Source organism: Struthio camelus, chromosome 21 (genome assembly GCF_040807025.1).
Source record: "Struthio camelus isolate bStrCam1 chromosome 21, bStrCam1.hap1, whole genome shotgun sequence".
NCBI lineage: Eukaryota > Metazoa > Chordata > Aves > Struthioniformes > Struthionidae > Struthio > Struthio camelus.
The window spans coordinates 6,850,672-6,876,673 of record NC_090962.1 but is presented as its reverse complement, the minus strand read 5'-3'; the positions used below and the strand labels follow the sequence as shown (position 1 = coordinate 6,876,673).

The 26,002-nt window shown below is 46.5% G+C and overlaps 1 protein-coding gene across 1 annotated transcript; it reads right to left on the bottom strand.

Annotated features, from left to right (window-relative positions):
* Positions 1 to 5,644: 5,644 nt before the first annotated feature.
* Positions 5,645 to 25,913, bottom strand: CLCN6 (chloride voltage-gated channel 6). The gene is made up of 23 exons (XM_068916155.1): positions 25,798 to 25,913; positions 25,138 to 25,197; positions 23,979 to 24,044; positions 23,561 to 23,626; positions 22,836 to 22,902; positions 22,349 to 22,455; positions 21,976 to 22,102; positions 21,273 to 21,340; positions 20,227 to 20,285; positions 19,442 to 19,574; positions 18,525 to 18,638; positions 18,111 to 18,277; positions 17,057 to 17,183; positions 16,559 to 16,685; positions 16,026 to 16,179; positions 15,772 to 15,931; positions 15,524 to 15,630; positions 14,732 to 14,918; positions 13,935 to 14,089; positions 12,952 to 13,108; positions 12,114 to 12,221; positions 11,268 to 11,393; positions 5,645 to 9,845 (listed from the first exon to the last, which is right to left on the bottom strand). Exons 1-23 carry the CDS (start codon positions 25,879 to 25,881, stop codon positions 9,765 to 9,767), a joined length of 2,607 nt encoding a protein of 868 aa, XP_068772256.1. The 5' UTR covers positions 25,882 to 25,913; the 3' UTR covers positions 5,645 to 9,764.
* Positions 25,914 to 26,002: the final 89 nt, after the last annotated feature.

Genomic DNA, 26,002 nt, shown 5'->3' with positions numbered 1-26,002 from the left:
TGATCTGAATTTGGCCTACATCACATTTTTTCCCCCAAAGAGGGTTACACTGACAAGCCTCGATTCAGGTAGCCCCCATGGGCCAAACAGCTTGGATTTCCAAGTCAGCCAAGGCACTGGCATTGAGCCCTGGATCAGCACAAGTGCCCCCGTGAATCCACATGCCATTAGAAACTGGGGTATTCTGAGGATGCAACTTTGAGCCTTGCTCCCAGCAAAGAACAGAAACTCTTGTTCCCAGCATCCTTTATTTAACCACCTGAGAAAGTTAATTCAGTGCCTAAGAACACAGCAGCACCAGGATGGACTCATCTACAGAGGTCCAATTCTTACATTGATTACGCATGCATACATATACCCATCAAGGATGTCTGCAGAGAGAGGAACAAGACTCAGTCAAGATAGGCTAGGGAGAGGCAGAGCTGCCAGAGCCCCGTGACCACTGCTGACAGCAGCTCTCAGAATAGCAGTCGCAATGAAACCACAAGCTTGAGCACTGAACGGGACACCATTCCTGCACGTGCCTATTACCAACTCAGGCTGTTATGTTCTTTGTTAGGGTTTATGATGAGCTGCCCCCCAACTCGCTCCCTGTACTGCTGACAAGGCCTCTGTGAGAGGCACCAACTTGCTCCCTGCTGCACTGAGGCTTACAATTCTTTCCCAGGAGAGATGAGCAGAAATCTATTCTGAGGACATCACTTTGCTCCAGTTCCACAGTAAACAAAACCTAGTGTGATGCAAATCACATGTCGGAGTCTCTCCTTCCAGCCAGCACCACCCAGAGACCTAACGCTCAGTGCAATAGCGACCAAAGAGGTTTCTCTGGCATGAGAAATGATTCCTAGGCCAGAAAGGCAACTTGCAGCAGTTATCATGAGATAGCTCTGCAATAAAGAGCTACAGTGGCTTTGCATTTACTCAGAGGCAGTTTCACAGATCGAGGGGCCTCCAACTGCTCCAGGTCACCCTTTGGGGCGCCACTGTGAGAACAATATGGCTTTGTCTTCTCCAACAGGCTTCCCAGACACACCCCTGCAGCCACCTGTTTCCCACTGCAGCAAGATGGGAATGGGCAGGTGGATCCCTACACTAGCACTCAGCAACAGCCTGACTTCCTGTGTGCTGCTACAAAGGAAAGTAAAACGAATCCTTATGCTCTAACAGTAACCGTTCTTGCTGCATTTCATCCAGTCAAGCAAAACTTGTGCAGACACATCAAGGGCCTGTAAATTGCTCCTCCTTGTCAGCCCCTCAAGGCACAAAACACTAATGAGTACAGTGGAATGTGCTAAAAATGGCAAAAAGAGTTGGCACCGCCTGACCCAAAGCCAGGTGGGTCCAGTATTAACAGCAAGCCAGTTCTCGGTGGAACAAGTCTGTATCAGCTTGCAGGTAGTATGTTAACAGACCCTGCAGTCTCAGAGAACCTAATTGCAAGTAGGCAATCTAGGAAAAAAGCATCTCTGTGGCTGGGTTTTTACTGCTACTCCCATAAACACACTGAGCTGTAAACCTTCCCCAGAGAAAACTCGCAGTCAGATCAGAATAGGACTGCACACAGAGAAGAGCACTTGGAAATGCTGAATGAGAGAACCTGAGCATTGATGATCTCTACAGAGCATCATCCCCAAGGACAAGCAAAGCTGGCTCCGTTGCTACAGGAGCTGGATCAGAGAGGACAGGGAGCAGGCAGGGGAAGAGCTAAGCCCAAACAGGTACAAAGACAGGAGAAGCCCACTGTTTATGGAGAAAGCAAGGATATCTGAAAATGATATTCCTCTCTGGAACTGTATTGACTGCTTTGTAAAGAGGGTCCAGAAAGACTGCGCTCAAGGGGGCACCTACAGAAAACCCAGAAGGCTCCATTAGGGACTTGCTTTCAATGAGGTCAGGAATTTCAGCTGGTATAGGTGCAGCAATGAAGGATCCTAGAGGGAGCTAGGGTGTGACTTCACATTTATCAGCTGTTCCACAAAACAGCCACATACTTTCTGACCCATCAGTATCAATGGCAAGTGCCAGAGCTCTGTGCTTCCCCGAAGGTCAGCAGACTGACAGTTACAACAGGGGAAAAGCAGAGGCACAAGCAGTTACCACAGCATGCGAGATGCTTTACAGGCCTATGCTCTAGCTCACTTCACAGTGACACAGATTTGTTTGTGGCTCAGCTATTCAAAGGAAGGTCCTGTTGCTTCATTCACCTTTTACACATCAGGTGCTAAACCCTCTCTGCTGCCTTTCCCTTCCAGGCAGATAGATCAAAGCAGACACCTGACAGAGGTTTTTTTTTCCCTTCTGCTGCTGCTGTCACTGCAGAGGATTTGCATCGTGACACATTCTGCCCACCAAAGGATGCAGATATTCCTTTTACCTAGGACATGCTCTCTTCTAGCAGTAGCCAGTTTTGCACAGACCCACATCTAAACGTGAGTTAGCTTCCTTCAGACACATGGTGGATCTGCCTTTGGTACCTGTAAATTTTTGAAACCAATGCCAAAAGAATTTTTCAGAGGAAAACAGAGAACTGGACTGGAGAAATGAGCAGTACCAGACTCTTTGGAGGGCAGGAACTGAAGACTAACGCATTCCTAGTGAATCTTCATACCTCTCCAAGATGCATCTCAAGCCTTCCATTGAGAAGCTTCTTTAGGGGAAGGCAAAGAGGTCAGTAACACGCGAGCGTCAATCACAGTGCAGGAAAAAGGCTGGTGGCCAGACAACCAAACAAGCACTTCAGAGTTTTTCCGCAGGAACTGTGCTGTGAGTCAGCCCTGAGACAGGGAACCAGCGTAACTTGTCACTGTAAACAACTCAGAATCAGCCTAAACGTAGCCTTTAGGACAAAGCTACAACTGCAAAGCAAGACCTGATATCAAAAAGTTAACGAGGATTAAGTTTCAAATAACTATTCATCACTGAGCACGGGGCAGGGTCCTGAAATCCTGCTCTCCTCCTCTTCATGAGGCATCAAACAGTGTTTTGGAAACCTTGTTCAACCCCTTCCCCCAACGCAGCTCCTAGGACATATCCAGATGCTATCAATCAGGCTCATTGTGCAAAGCAAGAAATATCCCAGTGAGATCTGAGAGAAGGACCAGCTTAACACCCTCCATTCTGCTCTAATGACATTTGCCACCTCCTGCAATGCCAGATTTCTTTTTTCCCAACAGCTTCTAGTGGTAACCCTGACTAGCGGTGCATAATTCAGTAGTTTCTTTCCTTTGAACTTTGGAATATAATAATTACACTGGCTTGCCTCATACAGATCCCATTGTAGGGCACAAGCCTCATGAAAAAGTGGTCTGGTTCATGTCAAGATTTTTGTAAATCAGATTTGAGGGTTTCTTCCTCCCTCTCAGACACTGCTATCTCTTTCCAGCTTTCCACTACATAAAATGCTTGACTGAAATCCCAGGCCACAAGCAAGAATACCAAGAAGAGCTGACACGACTGCTTTGTTTCTCTAAAAAAAAAAAAATCATATGTGAAACAGCACACATGCAGAAAAGAGCCAAGATGCATCAATTTGCATAACAATCTGGCCTTATCCCCCCTTTTTTTTTTTTGATTTATGTCCACTGAAGCTTGGCTCCCAAAGGCCTTTGCTGATGGATACCTGCTGATGAGTGTTTTCCAGTTGTCTCAGGCAGCAACTTTTTACAGACTACAATACAGTGGTGCCATGCCTAGAGATAGAGGCTACCGGCAATACGGTCATATAATTCAAAACATTGAAAACGCTTGTCTTTAAGGGAAGCCTTGCTGACAATTCTCCTGTGCTGAGAACAGCCTTTCCTTGGGCATCTTACATGCCTACCCAAAGGTACAGCTCACGTTAGAGGGCTAGTATCCAGTCGTCCAACATTTGTTTCACGATTTCCACAGTTTAGAAGCAAGAGTCCAGAGGCATCAGGGAGATAAAGGAAGGGGAATCTTTTCTGGTGCTTCTCTCACACCTCTGAAGTGTGAAACCTCTTGAAACAAATCAGCAGGAATGTGCCTTGCAGCAGATGTCCCTGTGCTGTCATTCCCTGCTGAAGTCAATGAACCACCATCACCCCAGTGACAGCTGCTAAGGACAAATAACTTTAAAAGGCAGTCTTCTGCTGGCTCCAATCTCCGATCCTTTACCAGAGCAAGTGACGGAATGCAGTGGATTCACTCCAGCCATGGACAAACTCTTCAATTCATTGCCATTTAAAAGCTACAGCGGACGGTGAACTCCTGGCCGTGAGAAGTACCTGAGCACAACCCGCTGGGGCTGAAAAGCACTTCAGCACCTTGGACAAGAAGAGCAGGTTCAGTCTCTCAGCCAACGAGCACAATGAAAGCACAGTGCGGCTGTCCCGTGCTTCTCCCTGTACTGTGTCATGCACACACTTGTACGCGTAGGCACAAATGCTGAAGTAGGCAGCTTGTATGCTGCCACCACAGCAAAAAAAAAAACAACAAACCCAAAAAACAAAACCCACCACACTCACTGAAAACCACTAAATTCTTCTGCTAAGTACAGGTACTGTACTTTAATTTACAGGTACTGGGGTCATGACATGTGGCTGGATTTAATGAGCCTATAAACAAACCTCAGTGGAAAGGGATTTTAATCTAAACGCAAAGTTGGTTGCTTTAAGCATAAATGTTATTACAGCTTTTCTAATAACCACCTCTATCACCTATGACAAAATGCAAGACAAACAGCTACCGGTAACTATTTTTGCTCCCTTCTTCAGGCAAGGAACTTAACTGCTTTTATTCTCTAAAATAAAAGTCACCTTGCACACCATCTTGACACCCAAAGCAGTCCTAAATCTGACAAAAGCTCTAGCCAAGTGTCTGGCATCTGCTTCAGTTCAGCTGGCTGCACTGGTAGGTTTAACAGCAAGAAAGTCACCATCACAAAAACTGTTGTTTTGCTCTAGGACACACGCTCTGTGCCCTAGAGCATGGTCAGACCATCCCCCTGCCTCCCCCTCCCCAGCCCCCCTTTTTTTTTTTTTTTTTTTTTTTTGGAGAGGAAGGAGGTAGACAAAACATGGATAATCTGTTTCCTCCTTTATTTACTGATATGCTAAAGCAGCAGCTGATGTGTCTCAGTTTTAAGGAGATGAGCTGCTCTCACCCACTCCAGAACTACTGCATTTATGACTGTGAAGGCAGTTGCAGATCGGAAGCAGAGTCCCCCCAGCTAACCCTTCCCCTGATAACTCTTCTACCCTGTCCCTTGCTAGGAGCAGAGCTTGAAGAAGATCACTGCACCTCTGACATAGCTCCCAATCACCGATTCTGTCATCCCCTCCCAAATGCACTGCAGATTCTCCCTGTCATTACATACACACCAAATATGAGACTAAGGGCAGGACCTAGATGAGAGCTGCTGGCTGACTTCAGATTAGAGGGCATCAGAGTGCAACTATGTGGTCATAACCTAGAGAATTATATCAAATTCTTATCTATACCCAGCCTCAGGGCACCTTCTGCACAAACTGTTAGATCCAGACAGTTCAAATAGCAACCACTCATCTACTTCGAACCATATTCCTGGATGTGTGTGTGTGTGTGTGTGTGTGTGTGTGTGTTCTACCGGTTTTATTATAGTAAGGGTCAAAAATAAGACAACACTAGGAACATCAAAAGGCCTTGAAAGTGCTGAAGGAGACACACACAAACATTTTACTCTCAGACATGTTATGGTTACATGAATACTTCCCAAGTGCCATAGTTCAAATAAAAATATATTCATACAAATTTAAAAAAAATACAATTTATATACACTGTGGAATTAGCTTACATCATCTCATAACAAAAAAACAGTGCAAAAAACAAATGGAAAGGTAAATTGCTACCATTGGAATGGCTCACAGTAAGTTAACAATTCAAAACTGCATATTAACACTGCACAGGAAACCATGAGGCAGGGAAGAGCGCCCCATACTACCCCTAACTCTTTGCCATTGATACTAATCCAGTTCTTGATTACTATTCTTGTAGTGTTGCTCTGAGTAAAAGGTTACAGGCACCTGTGTTAGAAGTAAGTTTCTTGGTAAATCACTGAGCAGCCAGAGCCAGAACAGAAGCAGTTAGTTTGTTGTAAGAAAGGAGTTAAACAACCAGCTAAGTGTGAGAACAAGATTGATCCAATACACAACCCTTTGTACCAGTCCTTAGTCAGAAGTGACGTGCTGCGGCTTCAAACATCACACAATCTAGCGATTCCCTTTCTGAGAGCTACATCACCAGTAATTAATTGCACACTGAAGATTTCCTTTTAAAGCAGTTCAGAGTCACCCACCATCATTAGTTAAATCTTCTTCACTTAAAGAGTGAAAGGGGTGCTTGCTTTCCAGCTGAAACTTTTGAGTAAGATGGATGCATAGGCAGAGCAGACAGTATTGACAGCAGGCAGCCTTCTACTGGGAAAGCACAGCTGGTGCTCAGACAAACCTTGGCAAGATCTTCCAGCCTGCCTTGTCTGGATTGCCTAACTCTGGGCCCCAGCAGTAAGGACAAGATATCCGGCAGCAAAATACACTGCCGCAGCTTGTGTACAGCAACAAAACAGAACATGACTGCCTCAAGGTAACAAACAACGTAAGGAGCCCTATTCACGTGCAGAGAAAGAAGGAACCTTCCACACACAATGACTCAACGTGAGCAAGAGGAACAGGATTTGTCATGGAGGGACATAGGGCATTTTTGACAGGTACTCAGAGCACGGAATAGGTAATTCCACATTAGGGTGATCTGACAACCCATCAAAGCAGGTCTTCCTGTGATTTGTAACTGCCCAAGAGCACAAACCCTTTGAATGAAAGGAAGGTTAACAGAAGCATACTTCAAACCCTCAGTCCCCCTTCAGGGAGCATAAAGGGGCACTAGGAGTTTCTTTTAGTAGCTCAGCTCAAGACTAGAGCCCAGAGAACACAGGCTCTTTAGAAGTCATCTTTAGAAACTAACCGGAGAAAACAAACATCCTTACTCAACTTGCATAGAAACAGTTTGCAAGTCAAGAGCAGAAGCCAGTTCCAACTGCTATGGCCATTCAGAACCAAACAGTTAGACTTGCCTTAAGGGCCGCACAGCTATTCAGGGACTGAACTCTCTCTGTTAAGTAAGGTGGGTCCTCATGACAACAATGCCGCTCCTGTCCCAGTGAAGAAGTCCAAGTTGAACACACAAGGTAGGTACTGCTTCCAGGAAAATATCTTCACTTTACTCTAGGAGTTTAAGAGCTGGCATGCCCTATCTGAAACAGAACTAGGATTTTCAGAAACCAGCAGAAATATTTTTAGTGGTGGAGACATGCTGTTGCTGCAAGCCCCACAGTAAAAACGGGGAAAGAATGCTGTATTCCCTGCTCTTTAGGTAGGCCAGCACCCAAACAACCTTGGAAAGTGCCTGCGATTAACAGAAGGGTTCCGGGACACACAACTTCCTTTGCAACAGCTGCCACGGCATGTACCACAGCTCATTCCTTCCTTTGCAGAAAGGTTTTATTATTATTCATTAACATCCATTCCTCAAAGCAGAGATCTGCCATTTCTCTTTCAATATGAGGGCAGGAAGGAAAGAACACCAAGAGAAAAAGGCCTCCAGATACCAATGGGAAGGAATACAAAGAAAAAGTACTTATCAACAGCTTTGCTAAAGACAAACTTTCCATCTGAGCTGTGCCATGCCCTGCATTAGAAGGACCAATTATACCCTAAAACTTAGCCTTAGGAACTACCTGCAGGACCAAGCTCTCTCTCTCATCTGCAGGACAAAATGTATGCCATGACTCAGCTGTCTCTGCTACAAGCACAGCCAGAGAATAGATCTGTCCCCCAGCTACTTGGATTGCAAAGATTGCACGGGCATCCAGGCAATCTGCATTCTGCAATGGCAAAAAGTGACTTAAAGAGCCACACCAAGAGCATGGCTGGTGTCCTGGACACAAAACCTCCACCTAGCCCCAACTGTAGTAGAGCTCATCAGCCAGCAGCTTGCAGAGCACTGCCCCGGAACAAGCAGCTTCCTCAAAATCAGTCAAAGAGGCTGATCTAACAGCTTCAGCGTCTTGACACTTGCACCTTGCACATAATGAAAGGGCACAACTTCCCTACACTTAGCCAAGAGAACCTTCAGCACAGATCTGTTCCGGAATTTAGAAAATACAATAACGTCTGACTTTCTCCTGCCACAGGTAACTCATTTAGCTAGACCCCTTATGGCAGGCAACAGGTTAACAGGAATGCTCAGAGGCTGCAGAGAAGCTTTCCCAGGGATACATTCCCCATGTTACTTGGCCCAGTCTCTTGGCTGAGAGAACGGTCTGTGCTTTATCAAGCCAATCAGTTCTACATCCCCCAGAGGCACAAAGCTGGCTTCCCACTGAGAGTTATCTGTATGCAAAACTCACAAGGGCAGGTGCCTGCTGGAACAATACAGGTGCTGGCCAGGATGGTACCTGCTAAAGCACCAAACTGGCTGCAACTGGCTTTCAAGAGCTGATTTTACCCTAACAGACGGCTGTTGCCATTGCTAACGTTATCCTAAGCATTTTCAGAGCCACAGACAGCCCCAGTCATCACCCCCCAGCAGAGTCCTGCCTGTCAGTCATCAGCACCAAGTATCCCTCCTATACGGGAGCCTGAAGTTACACCAGCTCCTCTCGCTACACAGAGACAAGTCAGCCAAGCCCAGAAACAGGGTATCAGTTATAGTTACCTCCAGGAGGCAACGCTACCACCTCCCTATGCTTGGACAAAGTGGGGTTCCCTAGTCCACAGCCCTAGCTAGAAAGGTGTCCTCAGCTCTCACTGCTGGATCAGTATAAGGACGCAGCGCTTATGAATGCTAAGAAATGCAGGAGTGTCAGGGTAGTGACAAAGTGGAGTGCCACAAAGTGCCTTACAAGAGTCTCTTACAGGGAGATAATAGCAGCAACAACTAACAAGGAAAAAGGGATCTCCCTCTTCTGAGATGCTCTGCAAGTGTACTATACATTTATAAACCCAAATAGTAATTGGAACAGAACAGTTTTGGATTCCTGACTTACTGAGATGCTCTCAGAAGTCAGCTGCTGTCAAAAAAAGTCATAGAAGTGACTCCCTTCCCTGAAAGGAGGAGAGGAATTAGAAAAAGCAAGCCGTTGGAAAAATACGGGCAATGGAGCACTGGCAAGGCGAGATGCATTTCCAGAGTCTTTTTTTTAAATACTGCTTTCAAGAAAAGCCATCCTCCAGAACAGCTACTTGAAACTGCAAACTGCAGTATCTCCTCTCAGCCTTGGCAGTGACCCCCTTCTCACACAAATAAGGCAACAGGTGCAGGAACAAGGGAGGAAGAGGAAAAGGGAGACACAGAGAAGGACAGGGAAAAGATGCTGCAGTTCTCTGCACAGGACACACTGGAACTAGATCATCCTTTTTTCCAACCATCTTAAAAAAAATAAACAAAAACCCCCCAAAACAAAGTAGGAGAACGTACATTGTTAAGACAACATTTGATGAAAGGAGATAGCTGGGGCACAGGAAGAGAAAGAATTTGGATCAAGAGTGGTCAAACCAAGTGCCTGAGACCAGTCAACAGCTCTGGACTGAGGCAGCTCCTCTAATTCTCTGGCTAGCAAGATGTTTTCCAGTTCCCCAGGCTTGATATGCGTGTGAGAAGCCAAACGGCAAATCTTGGGCCTTGTGGGGTCCAAACAGAATGCGAGCGCGTGTGCAGGCTTGGAAGAAGGAGGTAGCCACACTGACAGTGGGGCAGGGTGGGCAGGGGCATCAAATGGTCTGATAGTGTTGTCTCAGTCTTGCCTGCAGAAATTCGTGGGTCAGGTTGTGCCGAGTGATTATCCCGACAATCTTAAAGAGGAAGAAAAGAGGAAAAAAGATACAAGTCAGTATCACAGATGTGCCACTAAGAGACATGCATGGCAGAGCTGCTGTTCTTTCCAACCCCAAAAAACAAGAGGGAACCTACAAACAGTTCTTGACCAAAACAGAGTTAGAATGGGTTCAAGTTCAAACCTTGCCAAAACAATCCCCCCTCTCCCAGAACTTATTTAAAGGCAATGAACACTGCTCTAACTACATCCAAACAGATAGCTCAACTGCTGCTGTTATGTTTGGACACAGCGATAATCACCCCTCCTAGGAAGGGAAATACTTTCTTCTTCTATAAAGCGTCCTTGTTAGAGCACATGACTGCAATTAAACCCTATGGAAAGTAAAAACTATGATTGGAAATGACCAAGCTGTGTCTTACAGCTTCATTATAGACTTATCTATCCAGTTTGCCACCTGACAGGACTGCAGACAACTCACATCACATACCTTCCGGGAAGCTTTAAAGAGCAAAAACGGAGAGATGCTAGAGACTAGTTAAGCGCTGACTGCACACTGGTCATGACTAGCTGGCAGGTCACAAAAGGTGCCCTCTTCCAGCCTGCTAGGGGAACTGTTAAACCAGCATTTCAATGGATGAAACACCTCAGTGATTTTACACAGTGGAAACTAGGCTGCTCTCTAGTACTGCAAGAGCATCTTGTACTAAATGCGGAACCAGACAACAGCTCTTGTTTTCAACATACGCTCTGTGGGGTAGCTATTTGGAACCCTGTCAAGTGGGAAAAAAAACAACCAAACAATCAACATCCACTACTGTCTCATAGGACAGACCAGTTATGGCTATCGCTGTCAGGATTTTTTCCTGCTCAGGCTGAAAGGAAATATGGTTTGTCATTATATTTATAAGCAGTTACTGACACCTGCTGTCTATTCCTGAGCACTGTAGAAGGCAAAGAGATGACTGAAGCGACTCAAGCACAAGCCATTCAAAGGCTTCTTTATTTTGCTGCTCCTACGAGTAAGGACAGAATGCAAGCTCCTGTCCAACAGGAAAACCTCCTACCCCAACACACAGGAAATTCTGCCCTTGGCCTTGGAGAAAGCTGTCAAAGAGGAAGCCAAATTAGCGGCCCCTGATGAGCTCAAGGTCTCTCAAGGGATACAAGACAGCAAGAGTCTCCACTTGCTGCCAACCAGAGACAGAGGAGAGAGCAAGTCCTGCCCGTCTTGGGAGGGAGGAGGCTTCAACGCAACGGATGGTAATGAAGTCACAGCAATCAATGATATTTCAGGGCCTCAAGAAGATCACAGGCTGATCCCATTAAAACTTATCTGTTTCATGCTAAAAATGGATCATAATTCTCCCAAAGGGCAGAGCATTACAAAAACATAGCTGCTTCCTTGCTCAACCAGAACAAAATGGAAGTAAGGACTCACCTCTCCCACTGCATTCACAACTGGTAAATGTCTGAGTCCCATTGTCCTGAATAGGTTGAAGACTTGTGACACATGAGTGTTCGGAGAGACAGCAAATGGTGACGGGTTCATGTATGGTGTGACATCCTAAGTAAAAATCAGAATGACATAATTTACAAAATGCATTTTCAGTACCTCAGTGAATCACTAACAAAATTCCTGCGGTTCCTTAGCGTTGACTCCAATTCACTGAACTCTGGACAGGGTATTAGACTGTAGGCACCTTCTATTTCTCCACCAATATGAAACCATTTCACTGTCAAGAACCTGAATTTGTCACAAGAGCCCTGTGCTGCGGAAAGCCTCTGAGAAGGAAAAAGCAGGTCCATGAAAATAAGAATCTACACCAAAAAAGCACTTTGGTCTACGCAGGAACCTTCCTGCCACAAAAAGAATGACAATCCTGCCACTGACCGAGTTAGCAGCACACTGCTGGTAGCTCAGATAGATACCAGCAATCTGCCCATCCCGTCTCACTGAGGCAAGAGTCTAATCTTTCAGAGTCTTACTCTGAAAGTACAGCAGCTATGTGGGACATTATCTCATAGGAGGTACGAGAAGTGATTTTCACATGCAGACAAGGCTGGCTGAACGCATGGAAAGTACAGGATGTTTGTCACTGCACCCAGTAGACTTGAACCTGCTCTCAGCCTTTAAGGAAAGGGAAAGTGTTTCAACACAGGATTGAAGATTTACTACTGAGTCTACCCAGTCTGAGTTCATAGAGGAATATATAAACATTTAAAGGTTTGGGACAGTCCTAAACATGTATTAGGAAACACTGTTACATTGCAGTGCATTTCTTACCACTATCATGCGAGGGTTCAGCAACGTGAGGTCCAGGTCATGGATATCCGGATAGCGGGGGTAATCCTCTGACATCTCCGCATGGGACAGACGAGGCTGACTTGCGCTCTACAATTAAAACAAATTCCACTGAACAGATTTGTCATTTTCCCAGACAGTACAGTGGTGCGCAAGCAGCACAGCAAACACCACCTCCTACTCCCCAACGCTCATCCAGATTTTCTCCTCCCCCCATGCCCACACTCCAACCTCTGGAGAGGCGCTTGTAGCGGCTCCTCTCACTTTGCAGCAGTGCAAGGCTAAAATCTATACGAGGCATTTAACTGAGGGAATGATGGACCTGCTCTCCCAATCATGACAGATCTATACTCAACACTGGAGGGCAGCAGCAAACAGCCTTGTGGAAGATAGGCCTCAAATACAAATACTGATCTCAGTGATATGGCTGATACTCTCCTGGTAAGACACTAGCACAGAGCAGTAAAGACACACAGTATATGCTGCTGGCTGCCCTATTCCTATTTAAGATCTGCCCTCCATGTTCCAGTCCTGACGGGACTACACCGTTACGCAACAGATAGTTACTTCAAACAATAATTGTACTTTTTTCCAGGGGGGGAGCCTTAAACAGAAATTCAATTCTCTTCATTCTAAAGCTGCAATTCAGCAGCAGAATTAATTCAGCGTTATCCAGATGCAGCTTTTAAGGCATAAGGTGCTTTTCTTAAAGCACAGAAGTAGGTAAATTATTTTTGGCAACCCATGAATATTATCCCCATCCTCTTAGCTGAGGGAGTTGGAGAGGTCTCTGCTACACCTCCAAATCAGGAAGACTCACCGACTGGCTCTCTGAGTAACAAACTCCCCTGACAAGCAAGGTGACCAGCTGCGAGCGCAAGATCAAGCCATGGAAGGTCAGAGGTCTGAAGCGTTCCTCCATGGTCCACTCTTCACTGGGCGACTGGTCAGGGTAGAGGTTGGGGTAGGGAGTATATCTGTGACATATTTAGCATCACATGTTATAAATTGCAAGAACTTGAGGATATACCCTCCAAAAAAAAACAAACACAACAGCTATCCAGCTCTTTGTCAGGAGTCACCTGAAGTCTTGAGGAGAAGGTTGCAGAGACAAGCAAGTCTTTTCGCCACAGCAGAGAGCAGTCAAGTGCCACTACTGGGGCAGAGTATTTCAACAGTGGCAAAACGCAGACAGTCCCCCTAACTCCGTTTCAGATCACTCATTCCCAAATCACTTTTCAATTCCAGATTACTCTGATTTTAAAAAACGCTGAAGCATCTGATTAAGTAACCTCATATTCATGACTCTACTCATAAATGTCACAATCACTAGGTTAGCAACTGCTTTATTGGATTGGGCTTCTGCTTGAAAATAATTGCAATACAAGCCTAGTGACTCAGCCCAGTCTCCAGAAAAGTGTTACCAGTATTACAGCAGCAGGCCATTAGCTCCTTCCCTCTGGAGCAGGGGGCTTTGCAGCACCCTCAGATTTTCGCAGGCAAGACAGCATCAGTTTCTAAAGACAGGGCATTTCCCCTGGCATTCCATCCTCTCCAGGAAATATTTCTGGATGAGGGTTCAAACAAAATTTAAGTTAACAGCTTGGACACCATCAGGCATTAGCCTAGGACTCGGTCACAGGTGTCTGGAGCCCCAGCTCTAGCTGTTGAGACCTGGCAAGTCACTTCCTTAAAAATGGGGATACTAGCACTGCTTCCTCTGACATATGGGATAACAGGAGCTGTATGAAGCATCATGAGAAACACCCCGCTTCCATGCATTTGTCCCTGCCCAGATCTCACCTTCTCTCTAGCATCTGCTGCAGCAGATCCTCCTTCTCTGGTGGCTCCTCTGTTATGTGCTCATCGCACATGTTGCGCAATTCACTTGAAGGGTAGGATTTCATGGACTGACTCCGCTTGCGCTGCTCTCCTGCTCGGGTAAGGATGCTAGATTTCTGCACACAACAAGCAGTTTTCAGGTACCCACTGAGCAGGTCAACAATTATCACAGAGTGACTATTAACTATCAGATTACAGCTTTATATCACTAGATAAGGCGTTTCTCAGTCACTGCTACTACAGGTACTTGTAAGAACCACCAGAAGGACTGTATTCTCATTGGGTAGAGAAGCTGGAGTTTAAAAAGTCTGACACCCTTTCTGCTAGGGCACGAGCACATCACAAATACATTCATTTTCCACTCCCCTGACCTTCACCCGGTTTTTAAGTTTCCCAAGAGACTAAAACATCCTCCCCATTCCCCTCCCACAAAGGGGAGAAACATTTAGGCACCTAAAAACTGATCTCAACAGTGGGTTCAGTACTTCAGTGCTGAATCCAAACCTTTTTTCACCTCTACCCTAGAGAGGTTACTCAGAGAAGCAAAAGTTAAAAGGGCCCTGAGCGTAGCCCATTATTCTGCCTTTGCATGCAACTAGAAGAACAGATCGAAATGGAGTCCTCAAAAATTTCGCATTGCAGTAGGTGCTTTAGTCTGAATCCTGCACTGTCAAAAACCTAAACAACATCGAAAGGTGCCTTCCACCTGCACAACATAGCTCTTTACTCTTCAACTTATTGAACAAGCCGCTTCCTACCTTGAATTTGATGTTGTTGCTTATCAGCTGATTTCCCTTCATGAACTCCCTCTCATTGCCGCGGTTCTCAGTCACTACAGGGAAGGCATGATGGACAGTTGTGCGCAAGATACTGACAAGGGACTGGATCCGGGTGTGGGGGTAGACGTATGTCAGATTGGGTTCCATTATGTCACTGGCTCGTAGCCTGAGTAAACAGAAAACCAGAACTGCTGCATGCACCACGTCAGCGACAGAAGGCTGGTGATGGAAAAGAAAGGAAATAAACTAGTCCCAAAAAGAGATCCTGAAGCAATCTGCTGTGGTTTAGTTCTGCCAGGTCCTTGCACCGCTGTGGACATCCTTGCTGCTCTTCTAGTAGCCTTAGCACCTTTCCCCCTCCCTGCCTTTTTTTTTTTTTTTTAATAAAATATAACATCATATCAATGACGCATTAAAGGCAAGGACAAAGGTTCCAATTCAGGATAACGTAGCAGGTACTTACACACTACTGGGAAAGGAAGGCAGGAGGGAAGAACATGAAATTCTGCAAGGAGCAGAGGCCAGCGCAACAGCATTTTCACCAAGTTCTTGCTGAGCCTCAAAGATTTGCTCTCAGACCTCCATTTCTTCACTCCTCCTCCTCAGAAAGGGCTCTAGCACATCTTTCCTGCTGTCGGCTTCATGCACAGCTTCCAAACCCTTTCATAGCAGCTGATGCAGCCAAGTTAATCCCTCAAACTACATCATTACTTTCTGAGCCAGAACCTACGACAAACTGACCCACAGCCCTGCCAAGAAGAGTGACCTTACTTATCCATTTCCACCTCTGTTTCCCACTCCAGGAGGGGCACTCCTCGCAGGTTCACATGGATGTCATAGATGCCTTTGTTGAAAAAGTCTCCTGTCCATTTGGCTACCTGCAGAGCAAACAGAAGGTCTACTGAGTTGCTGCTCCAGGTTCAAGACTCCTTATCTCACAGCCTGGGAGGGGCAGAGAATCAGAACTAGCCAACGTTCAAGCATACAGCAAGAAGCCAGAACTAAGATCCTGCACTCACCATGAGGGTGATCATTATTGGGAGCCCGTAGGTGATCTCATTGGTGGATTCGATCAGGATGACAGTCAAGCTAATCGTCATGCGGACCACTCCTCCCAGGAATGCTGCTGCCCCAATCAGTGCAAAGGTTCCCGAGTAGATGTGATCCAAGCCAATATAGCTAGGGTGAAACACAGAGCCCCGAGATCAGAATAACTTAACTGGGAGATCAGTGTGCATCTGCAGCGCATCTCTCACACACACACTCAGTGCACCTTTTGAGGAGGTTGGCGACCAGGCGTCCGAAGGCAGCCCCACAAAGCAGTGATGGCACAAAAAGACCACTGGGCACAGAGATCCCATATGTCCAGCAGGAGAGTAAGAAATAGAGAAGGAAGAACAAGGAGAGTGTGACTGGGCTGAAAGTACCTGCAACACAAGAAGAATCATGACTAAAGGGGCACAGGCCTGTTGGACCAAGCTGGTAGTCTTGAACCATCCACCCCTCAGCTCACAGCAGACTCATCTCACAACAGCTCTCTAATCTCACAGCATAAACACATGTGAGGACACTGAAGGAATGGGGGGGGGGAGGGGAGAAAAAAAAAAAAAGAGAGAGAGAGAAAGAGAGGAAAAGTAGGCCTTACTTCCCATGCAGAGGGCCTTCACCTAGTATACTGCCATACCCTCAAAGCCATGAAGGCCTGAAGATGTCCTTAGCCTTGTGATTCTTATGACAATATGGTTTCAAGCAAGAGGAAGCTCTTAAGCCTAAGCATGGTATGGGTACTGTCTCCTAGCTACTCACCATCCTGGTGGAAGAGCTGCAGGATAGCTGACTCCTGGGGGTTGAAGAAGAGCGTTGCCATGTCATTATAGGTTTCATTCGGGCAGAAAAAAGTTTTGATGCTTGAATTCACATCCTCTGACATACTCTAATGCAGAACACAAAGGAAAAAGTTAGACTCCAGTCCCTACTATGTTTTCCTTTGTGCAGAATGGGAGTAACTCTGCTGTGCAGGGCTTTCAGCACATGCTTTGGGAAGTTCAGTCCAAAACATGAATAGCAGATAAGGGCCTGCAGCACAAACAGGCTCCCTGATTCACAGCTTGAGCTGCTTTGCCAAAGTAGGAAAGCACAAAGGGCAGCTTTCATCGCCACTCTGAGCTCCTACCAGCGTATGCAGGCTTTCACTGAAGTTCTGCGCGTGCATTGTATGTTGTCAAGAGTTCATTTTATGCCAGTGCTTCTCTGGAGGATGATTAATACTACGGGGGCATACACTCTTCATATAAGAGCCCTTACCTGCAAGCTCAGAGTACCATTGCCACTATGAGCGGTGGAAGACATCTGCCGGCATTCCCCCAGCACCATGGAGGCTACAAAGACCACGACCGTAGTAGTCAGTGACACCAGCAGGCTCTCCAAGACTCTGCAAGCACACAGCAGAAAACATGCACTGAAGCCACACTCAGCCCTTTCACCCAGTCCCAGGTTTGCACACAGCTCTGAAGAGGCTGCAGAAGGAAGTAGCCTCAACAGCTACCACAATTTGTTTAACGTGTAGAACAGGGGACCCTACCCAGTCGAGTCAAACTGACTTGGCTGCCAGGGATGGCATTAACTGCACTTTTTTTATTGCCTGCCCCAAAGAGGAGCTATTTCTGCCCAGAGAACAAATGGCAGTCGCATATAAAAAGCCATACAGAATGGTTCTGTGACGAGGCTGTTCACATGGAAATTATGTTTTGTAGATTCTTACGAGGTAAAAGCCCACCCTCTCTAGACAGGATTGGACAGTACGAGCTGTAGTCTCTACCTTTTCCTTTCCTAGCATGCAAAATACGGTTTTGTTTTGTTTTTTTTAACCTGGGCTTCTTATTTAGGAATTTTGTCTACAACAGACAAACAGCTACTTTCCAGAATTACAGGGCAATCCTCTCTCTGAAAGGCACAGATAGAGACCAAGGGTGGATTTAATTAATCAGGATAATTAAAAAATGAATAGGATCAGTTATTTCTTCCACATCTGTTTGGTCATGACATAGAAAAATACTGCATGGAGATAAAGCTCTGGTTTGTTCAGCTATAGCAGTTGCTATAAAGAGCTCCCTTCATAGAACTTACAAAGGGATCTCAGCTCTCTTTATACCACCTACAGAAATGGAGAAGGACGTTAACATCTGGCTGCTGGCACTCCCTTTCAAGCTCCAGGGATGTTTCATTTTGTGACTTCAATAAGAATAGATCTGGGACCTCCTCAAATCGCTCTCACTGAGCCTTCTAGATCAATGCCTTTGCTTTAGGGCACTGAACAAAGATCAGAGATTCCTGCTCAAGCTCAAGGGAGCACAAATACCTGACCAGCTTTGGCTTGGGATGAACGTTCCGCATACGGTACTTTGCGAGTCTCTTGTTCAGGCAATTGAAGGTGGCTCCAAGAAGACCTCCTACAATCCCCATCAGAATGAAGAAGCCCAAGTCCACAGCTGTCCAGAGGTGGCATTTTTTATCAGACTCAGAGCACTAAGGGCAGAAAAGCATAACAACGCATCAGAGTAGTTGCTGCGATTCCTTACCAACACTGCTGTCTCCACAGCAGAAGACTTTCATCAGCAGTGACCAAAGGGGAACAATTCTGTCTCATGCTCTAAACATTCCAGCCAAATGTCAGCTACCTTTCACTCGAATACAAGTACGTAGCTACAAAACCAGCACGAAACACCAAACCAAGACGACCAGAGGGGAAAAATACAACATGACTAAAACTTACTTTAAATTCCCCAAAGTTCAGCAGCCCAGGGAGCTGGAAAGACCCCCAACTTCCAAATTGAATCCCAGAGCGGAAGAAATTCAGGGTGAAGGTGGCGGCCATGGAACAGAAAAGCTGAGGAAATAAAGTCGGAAGAAATTAACACTTCCTTGAGACTTACAGCTGGGAAAGGGAACCTCAGAGCCTTCTGGAACTTTACAAAAATGGTCCTATTGAGGTTTAACACCCATTCCCTCCTGCAAAAAACATGAGAGCTAGAACGGTCCATTATAAACATCTCATCTGCTTCCTGAACAAGAAGTCAGGAATTTCACCCAATTATTCCTGCAGTGAAAGCTTATGATTTGTCACAGATGCTGATTTGCAGTTGAAAACTAATTACAAGGCACTAACGTAGCTTGTTAAGAGTTAGAATTGAAGTCTTCATTGGCTCTGACAGAGTTGCAGGACATTTGGCATAAGAAATACGAAAGGCATCATGAAATCCAATACGTTTTCAGAACGCCGTCAACTCTGACGAAGCAAGCACCGAAGGCAAAGAAATTGCCAACCTGAAGGTGCAGGACATTGCTGCAATACAGCGCTCCTCAAGGCGGAGGGGAGCAGAAAGAAATCCAGCACCTACTCACTCTGCTCCCACAGGACCCGGCTGCAAGGAGCCCAGGCATAAAGCCCTTTCTCCCCACCTACACTAAATCTGCTGCCTGGAGCTGTCCAGCAGTTACAGATATCAGCAGACTCATCTGCTCTTGATCCTCTGCCACAGTATTTCCTGGTCACCGATAGAGCAGGCAATATCTCTTCTGCCAAGAGATTTCAGGAGGAAACGCAGGAAAATCTGAATGCCCTCACAGGCACACCCTTCCCAAGGTCCCGCTCGGGGATGAGAGGCATAGAAAGAGCCAGTCATTACTCACCACTTTCCATGTAAGCCCCTGGTTCCAGAAGGAGGAGCCTTCTTCCAAGCTGAAAAGAGTACCCCCAATTGGGGCCCCAAAGGCAGCTGCAACCCCTGCAGCAGCTCCAGCAGACACAAAGTCCCTTTTGTCTCTGAAACGAAGGGGACAACAATATCAGTTTATCAAAGTAGAGCTCTGGAGGTGCTCAGGTTCTGCAAGGTAAGGAACCATTCCCATTTAATGGCTCAAGGATACATGAGTGGCAGCTGGGAGGAGTGCTGGCCATGGCAGCCAACGCCATTTACTGAGAAGTCATTGCAGCGTCAGTCTCTTCTTCCAGAGCACCAATATAGAACTGAGTACTGAAGTACTACGTGACTGCCCAGTAAAAGAACGAATCCAAACCTTGGGTCTCCAGCATCACTTGAAAGAACTAAGCATAGAGGGATGGGTGAGAGTCTGTTCAGTCAGGTGGATCAGCCTTCTCTGGAACTTATCTTGGTCATAAGGGGTGCATAACCTAGCTTGTTCCCAACAGTGAAATCATTAACCCTTCAGATTGAAGGTTTTAAACAGGTAGTAATTTGTTGGGCAGTACAAGAGAAGAGCGATGAATGCGGAGATCAGGGCTGGGATCCGTTAAGGGCAGCATGAAAGAGTCAAGCTACGTACCCTGACACTGCCTTGCTGCAGCAGAAGACTGCAGGACACTACAGAAACTGAAAAACCAACTGCCCTCCTCCCAAAAATGTATACTTTTTCATCTTCCTCTCCCTTCCCGCTCCATATCTTGGGTACAGTACCTGTCACTGCGGAAATAGGGAAAGTTAAACTGGATCTTCCTCAAAGAGATGCTCTGAAACTACAAATAGAGTAAAGATATCAGGGGGAAAAAAAAAAAAGAAAAAAGCTCTTGTCTACGAAAGCAATCCCTTCTTCCCACCACATTCCTATGATCAGCTACCTCTGGGACAAAGCTCTTTTGCCTCTACAACCCCAGCTACAGAACAGAGAAATGAAAATACACGGAAAACTGCTTTTCGGTAAGCCATCAGTTGATCTATCAGCAGATTTCATTTAGAGACACAGCAGCTGGAAGCTTACTCCCCATACTACTCTTGCAAAGCAGTGACACGAACTGCTGGTCTCTACTCAATTTTCTGGAGAGTTCACTCTTGGCATACAAGAGATGTTTAGCTCTCCTCTCATATGGGTGTCAGAGCAAAAAGCACCTTTCTGGAAAATGGAATCGTTTCTGCTCCCATTCAGCACAGAGACACACCAATACCCTTCAAATAGCACCCACGCTCCTGTGCCAATGAACTATGAGTCAGCAACAGGACCCAGGAGATCAAGAAAGCTCAAAAATTTTTTAACAAAGGTTTCTTCTAGGTCCCAGCTCCTTCAGCCATGAAGGTTACTTGAGACATTAACCATCAGCTAAGGAGGAGTCACTGTCTCATAAGGGAAGTCATCTAGAGCCCTGTTGCTGAACTTCTCTCAGGCCTGTACCACCCACAGAACACGGCACAGGGAGAAAGCAAGGAAGCACCACTGCATTTAAATAGCAGTGATCCCTGTACACTTGGGAAGTCACAGCCTGGAGACAGGCAACACAAGGCCGAGGACAGGAGTCTCGCAACCAGTCTGTCCCCAAAGCGAGTCTAAGATTATCCCAACAAAGCATGTGGAAAGGGAGAAGAACTAGGGTCCCCCTCAGCCTGCTCACTGCAGTCAGCGTTAGGGCCAAGAGACAATCCAACCCAATGCTGTATTTCAGTCAGGAGTCAAGGAAGAGATACTGGGTTTACACACCTCACCCAGCCTAGAGCCCCAGGCCAGCACTAACCTGTGGCAAACCCGCACCCACGACAGCACCACTGTGGATCATTGGACCCTCCTTCCCGACAAAAAGACCTGGAAAAATAGGATTGATGAGGCAGCATATTCCGCCTCTCCCTCCCTTGCTGTAAAGGCCATGAGAGATTGGCTCACCACTACCAAGCCACGGCAGAGGCCCATAATCTTGAACAAGTGCAGGCAGCTCCTCCCTCAACCCCAGACCAAAGCTCCAAGATTACTGCAGTGGTAACTCCGATGACAAAGATGCTCAGGGCAGAGGGAAGTGCCGACCCTCCCACAGACCTGGCACTCCAAGTGGGCAGGAGGATGCAAAGGTAGCTGTTACAAGGACTCTGAACTTGCCAAGTTACTCCCTGTGCCCCTGCTGCCTACGGCATTGCTGCCTTAAGGCTGCTCTAGATAACACGTTCTGGAGAATTCTCAGGCCTCCCTCTCAGACTGAGCCACAAAAAGCCACTTCTAACTAGCTCACCAAGAAACGCATCCATTCCCCAGATAGTCCTGACCCTTCTGCCTGTTTTCTACTTTGTATATGCATTCAGGGCTCATGACTTGGCTCCAGTCCATCAGAATCACTGCACTAGAAAGGCAGGAGAAGCCTTCTGTGCCCTACGGACAGCAGCGTCAGCACTTCCTGCTGTTGTTAATTCCCTACCCCAGCAAGATCAAGATGCCACAGCCCTTCTTACCTCCTGCCACACTGAAGAGCACTCCTATAGCTTTGCACACCACGGTCCGGAGACGCACAACCCCTGGAACCTTTACTCCATTCAAGTAGCACTTAATCTCAGGAATTCCTGATCCGGCTGCCACAGGCTGCAGAGAAAAAACACTGACACTGTGTTGCATCGGTGTCACAGCTGACCGACAATCCTTCACCAGCAAGCACAGCAAGGGACCAAGAGACACTGCCTAGCTAGGCACGAAGTAATTAATACTGCAAAGACTGCTTGAGATCTTGGGGCAGAGCGTGCTGCAGGCAGGCAGGAAAACCTCGCACACCACAGCTGCATGAGGGCAAAGCGTGGCTGTTTAAGCAGGAGCAGTGGACCTCAGTCTTACCTGGATCAGGACTAGAAGACTGGCAAGAAAGACAAAGGTCAGGTTGAACCCCAGCAGCTCCAGGAGGGACAGGGCAAGACATCCTTTCTCAGTGCATTCTTCCACCGCTGCATGGAGAGTCAAGGAGAACAACAGAGCTCCCTCACAACAACACATAATCATTTGGTACTGTTTGGGAGTCCCACTGGCATCAGGAGCCAAGCCTGCATTTCCTAATGCAGCCTAGGCAGCTGACACGAGCCATCAGAAAGCCAGGCTTCCTTTCTAAAGCTCTCAGGTGAGCTGCAAGCGAGGCACCACGCTTTCAGGGACTAGCCTTTTCCCACATGTTGATACTGGAACATGCAGGCAAGTAGAAAACTTGATTAATCAACAAGCTAACCGATGGCAGAAGCCTCCAGAAGAGCCAATCTGCCCAAGCAAAAGCATGGTATTAGAAAGAGATCGCTGGAGTCCAACAGGAGGGCAGACACTATACAAAAGATACAGTTTTGTACTACTCGAAACTTGAGCTGGGTAAAGAACCGTACAAAAAAATCCACAAAGAGGCCCACCTGTGAAAAGAAGACAGACCTACCATTAGAAATTACTACATACAAGTAGGAAAGACCCGTGTCCAGCAACTCCTACTGAAGTTATGCATATGTAGGAGGACAGAGAAGGGAAAAAGAAGTGGTGTCAGAGAAAAGTAAATCTGGAAGCTCAGGTTTGCTGCCTCCCTTGCTTTCACTGGGACAGACCTATCTCAGAATTATTCCTCAAGTGATGCATTTCAGACTACTAGCCTGGCAGTTTCAGAGTACAGAAGAAAGCTAGTCTTAAGCCTGATGCATACAGTGAGCAGAGGTGATTTTTAAACACTCTAGAAAGCACGTCCAGAGAAGACAGTACTCAAAACATTAAATATATTTCAAATGCAAATTGACATCCCATTTTATTAAGTGCTCACTTTGGGCAAGTCTCCCCGTATGCAGAATCAGAGGATTTGCTACAATATTTTGCAAAGAAAACACAGCAAGATCTGAAAGACAAAAGGCTCCCTGGAAAATAATCTAGCAATAACATGCTGCAATTCCCAAAAAACATCTACACCTACTAAGACCTCCACTTCACGAATAACATGTTTTCTTCTCTTTACTTTTTGGCCATTTACTTCTAATGATCCCTGCTTAGTGTCCTGAAATTTCCTCATTCAAACAGAATGATCCTTACCAGTCCCGTGCAGACTCCAATGGCAAAAACCATCACCCACTTCACTGCTTCATATCTCCGGGCTTTCTGTTTAGGCAGAGGGGAAAAAAGAAAACCCAAGTAAAAATAAAAGCTAAGTCAAAATAACATAGAATTTTCAATCTAACTGAATGAATAGAGCAACAGGAGACGGTGTCAACAGTGAATTGACAACAGGGAGCTGAAAGCAACAAACACCTCACTTGGAGCCTGAGATTCAGAACAGATGCTGGGAGCTGTAGTCTCCAAAACTATTTTTTACCTTTTTCAAAGAGAAACCAAAACAGCAAACAGGATTTGTTTCATAAAGAAGAAGAAGAAGAAGAAGAAAACTTCCTCTGGTAAAGAATATTTCTACAGCTTTACCTCTCAAGCTAATGAAAGAGAAAAGAGATCTTACTTTGTTGTCCATGCTCTCCAAAACTTCCAGGTATGGGTCATTAATGCAACGATCATAATCCAAGCTCTGAAAAAATACCAAGAGGTAAACAAGAGTGAATCAGCTGTGACAGACCATGTAGAAAGCCTAAAGACAGAAGACCTTCTTAAAGGTTACAGAAGTAATTACTGTAGGTTTTGCAAACAAAAGTAAGAACGGAACAACTTCTGGGAACAACCTCATTAAAATATTTCTAATAGAGCCAGACCCTGAGAACTAGGAAATGAAAGATCAGACCAAATTTCCCTGCCCAAGCTGAGACAGATAAGTAAATGAAAGCATATGAGTGACTAAATACAATTTTAATTTAAAGAAGTCAAAATATACAGATTTAGACTTTTCTTTTTTAAATATGCCCAATTTGGCAGTGCAGGGGATAGCATTAGATTTTTATACCTAAGCTCTCACTACAACAGAAGCACTAGATAGCAATTCCTCTCCAGACAAACAATACCACGCACCAGTTCTTAATCACATCCCAATATGAAATCCAAAGCAACAGAGAGTTCCCTGTTTGCACTCACAAAGCACCATTAGCTTCTGCCTGCATCAGCTTCACCTTTCCAAGCCACGCAGTAGGAAGCTGGGCTGGGGGCACCTACAGTAACAGCAATTACTCAAAATAGCTCAGGGCAACCATACAGACATACAAAAAGCAAAAAAGTTTCTGTAAGAATCAGGATCTCATCGATGGAAAGATCTGCTTTTTAGCCAGCATGACAACAGAGACAACAGTAAGGCAACCAGGAACAAGGAGTTATATAGATGCTTTCTACAGGCATGAGAAAATAAGACTGCAATGTGAGAGTTACAGGATCTTGTAAAGAAGGTGATGCTGCAACAGACTCAGAAGATGAACTTTCTTAACAGGACCCTGATTTGAGTATCAGATGTTCAAGCTCTACTCAGAGCAGAAGGCTTTTACCTAGAACTGCCAAGTATAACAACGAGGAGCAGTTTCCTGCAAGGTGAGCTCCTGATATTTCTTCTGGTGCCAATGCAATGTCAACTGCAATGATGACATTTGAGTGTCTGCCCCATTACAAACTCAGACAGATCAAAACCTGCTTAAAGTTCTTTCCACATTAATTTCACAAGCTCAGGTTGCTTCATTTCCCACCTCATAGTCTTTGCGTGGAAGGATCTCATCTTCTTCTTCATGAGTTTCTCCTAGGATTGTCTTTAAAAGAGAAGAAACAGCGTGGGAACAGAAAATCACCAGAACAAATGCACATACAGGTGCTCGTCAACACAGTTAGCAAAGCCAGAACTCGGGAAGGCCTATTTCATTATTGCTTACAAAACTAAAGCATGGATTTACAGACCACCACTTGCTTTGAGGTAACTGGACATAGTTTTTTATCTTAAAATTGTTTACGCTACGTACATTTGCGTACGCTACGTTACTTCTACACTGGAGCTCCCCACATGGCAGCAAGGCAGAGCATCAAACTCATATCACGGCTTTCTTCACAGCAACAGGCTAAAGGAGAGCCAGGTCACAGGGAAACAGGGGACAAGAGACTGGCACAGACAACACCCCCCAACGACGGGCAGCTGGAAGGACCCCCTGCCCCCTACTCCCCTCTAAGGGCGGCAAGGGCTGCTGCGCAGGCCGAGGTACCAGGAGCAGGGTCTCGGATACCAGGCCCCAGGGCGCCAGGGCGACGCCCCCAAGGGCCGCCCGTCCTCAGGTAGCTCGCCGAGGCCCGGGCGCGGGGCGCCGCCGCGAGGAAGGCGGCGGGAGGGGCGGGGGTCGGGGTCCCGGTCGCGGCCGTACCAGCTCCTCGGGGGTGCGGCTCTCCCGCTCGCCGCAGCAGCGCGGGCAGCAGCAGCAGCACAGCCCCGACCCGCACCCCGCCATCTTCCGCCGCCGCCGCCGCCCCTTCCCGGCCCCGCCCCGCCTCGCCCCGCGTGACCTCGCCGCGCCCACGTGACGCGCCCGCCGCCCCTCCACCCGCCAAGGCGGTGCGCTAGGTGGCCCC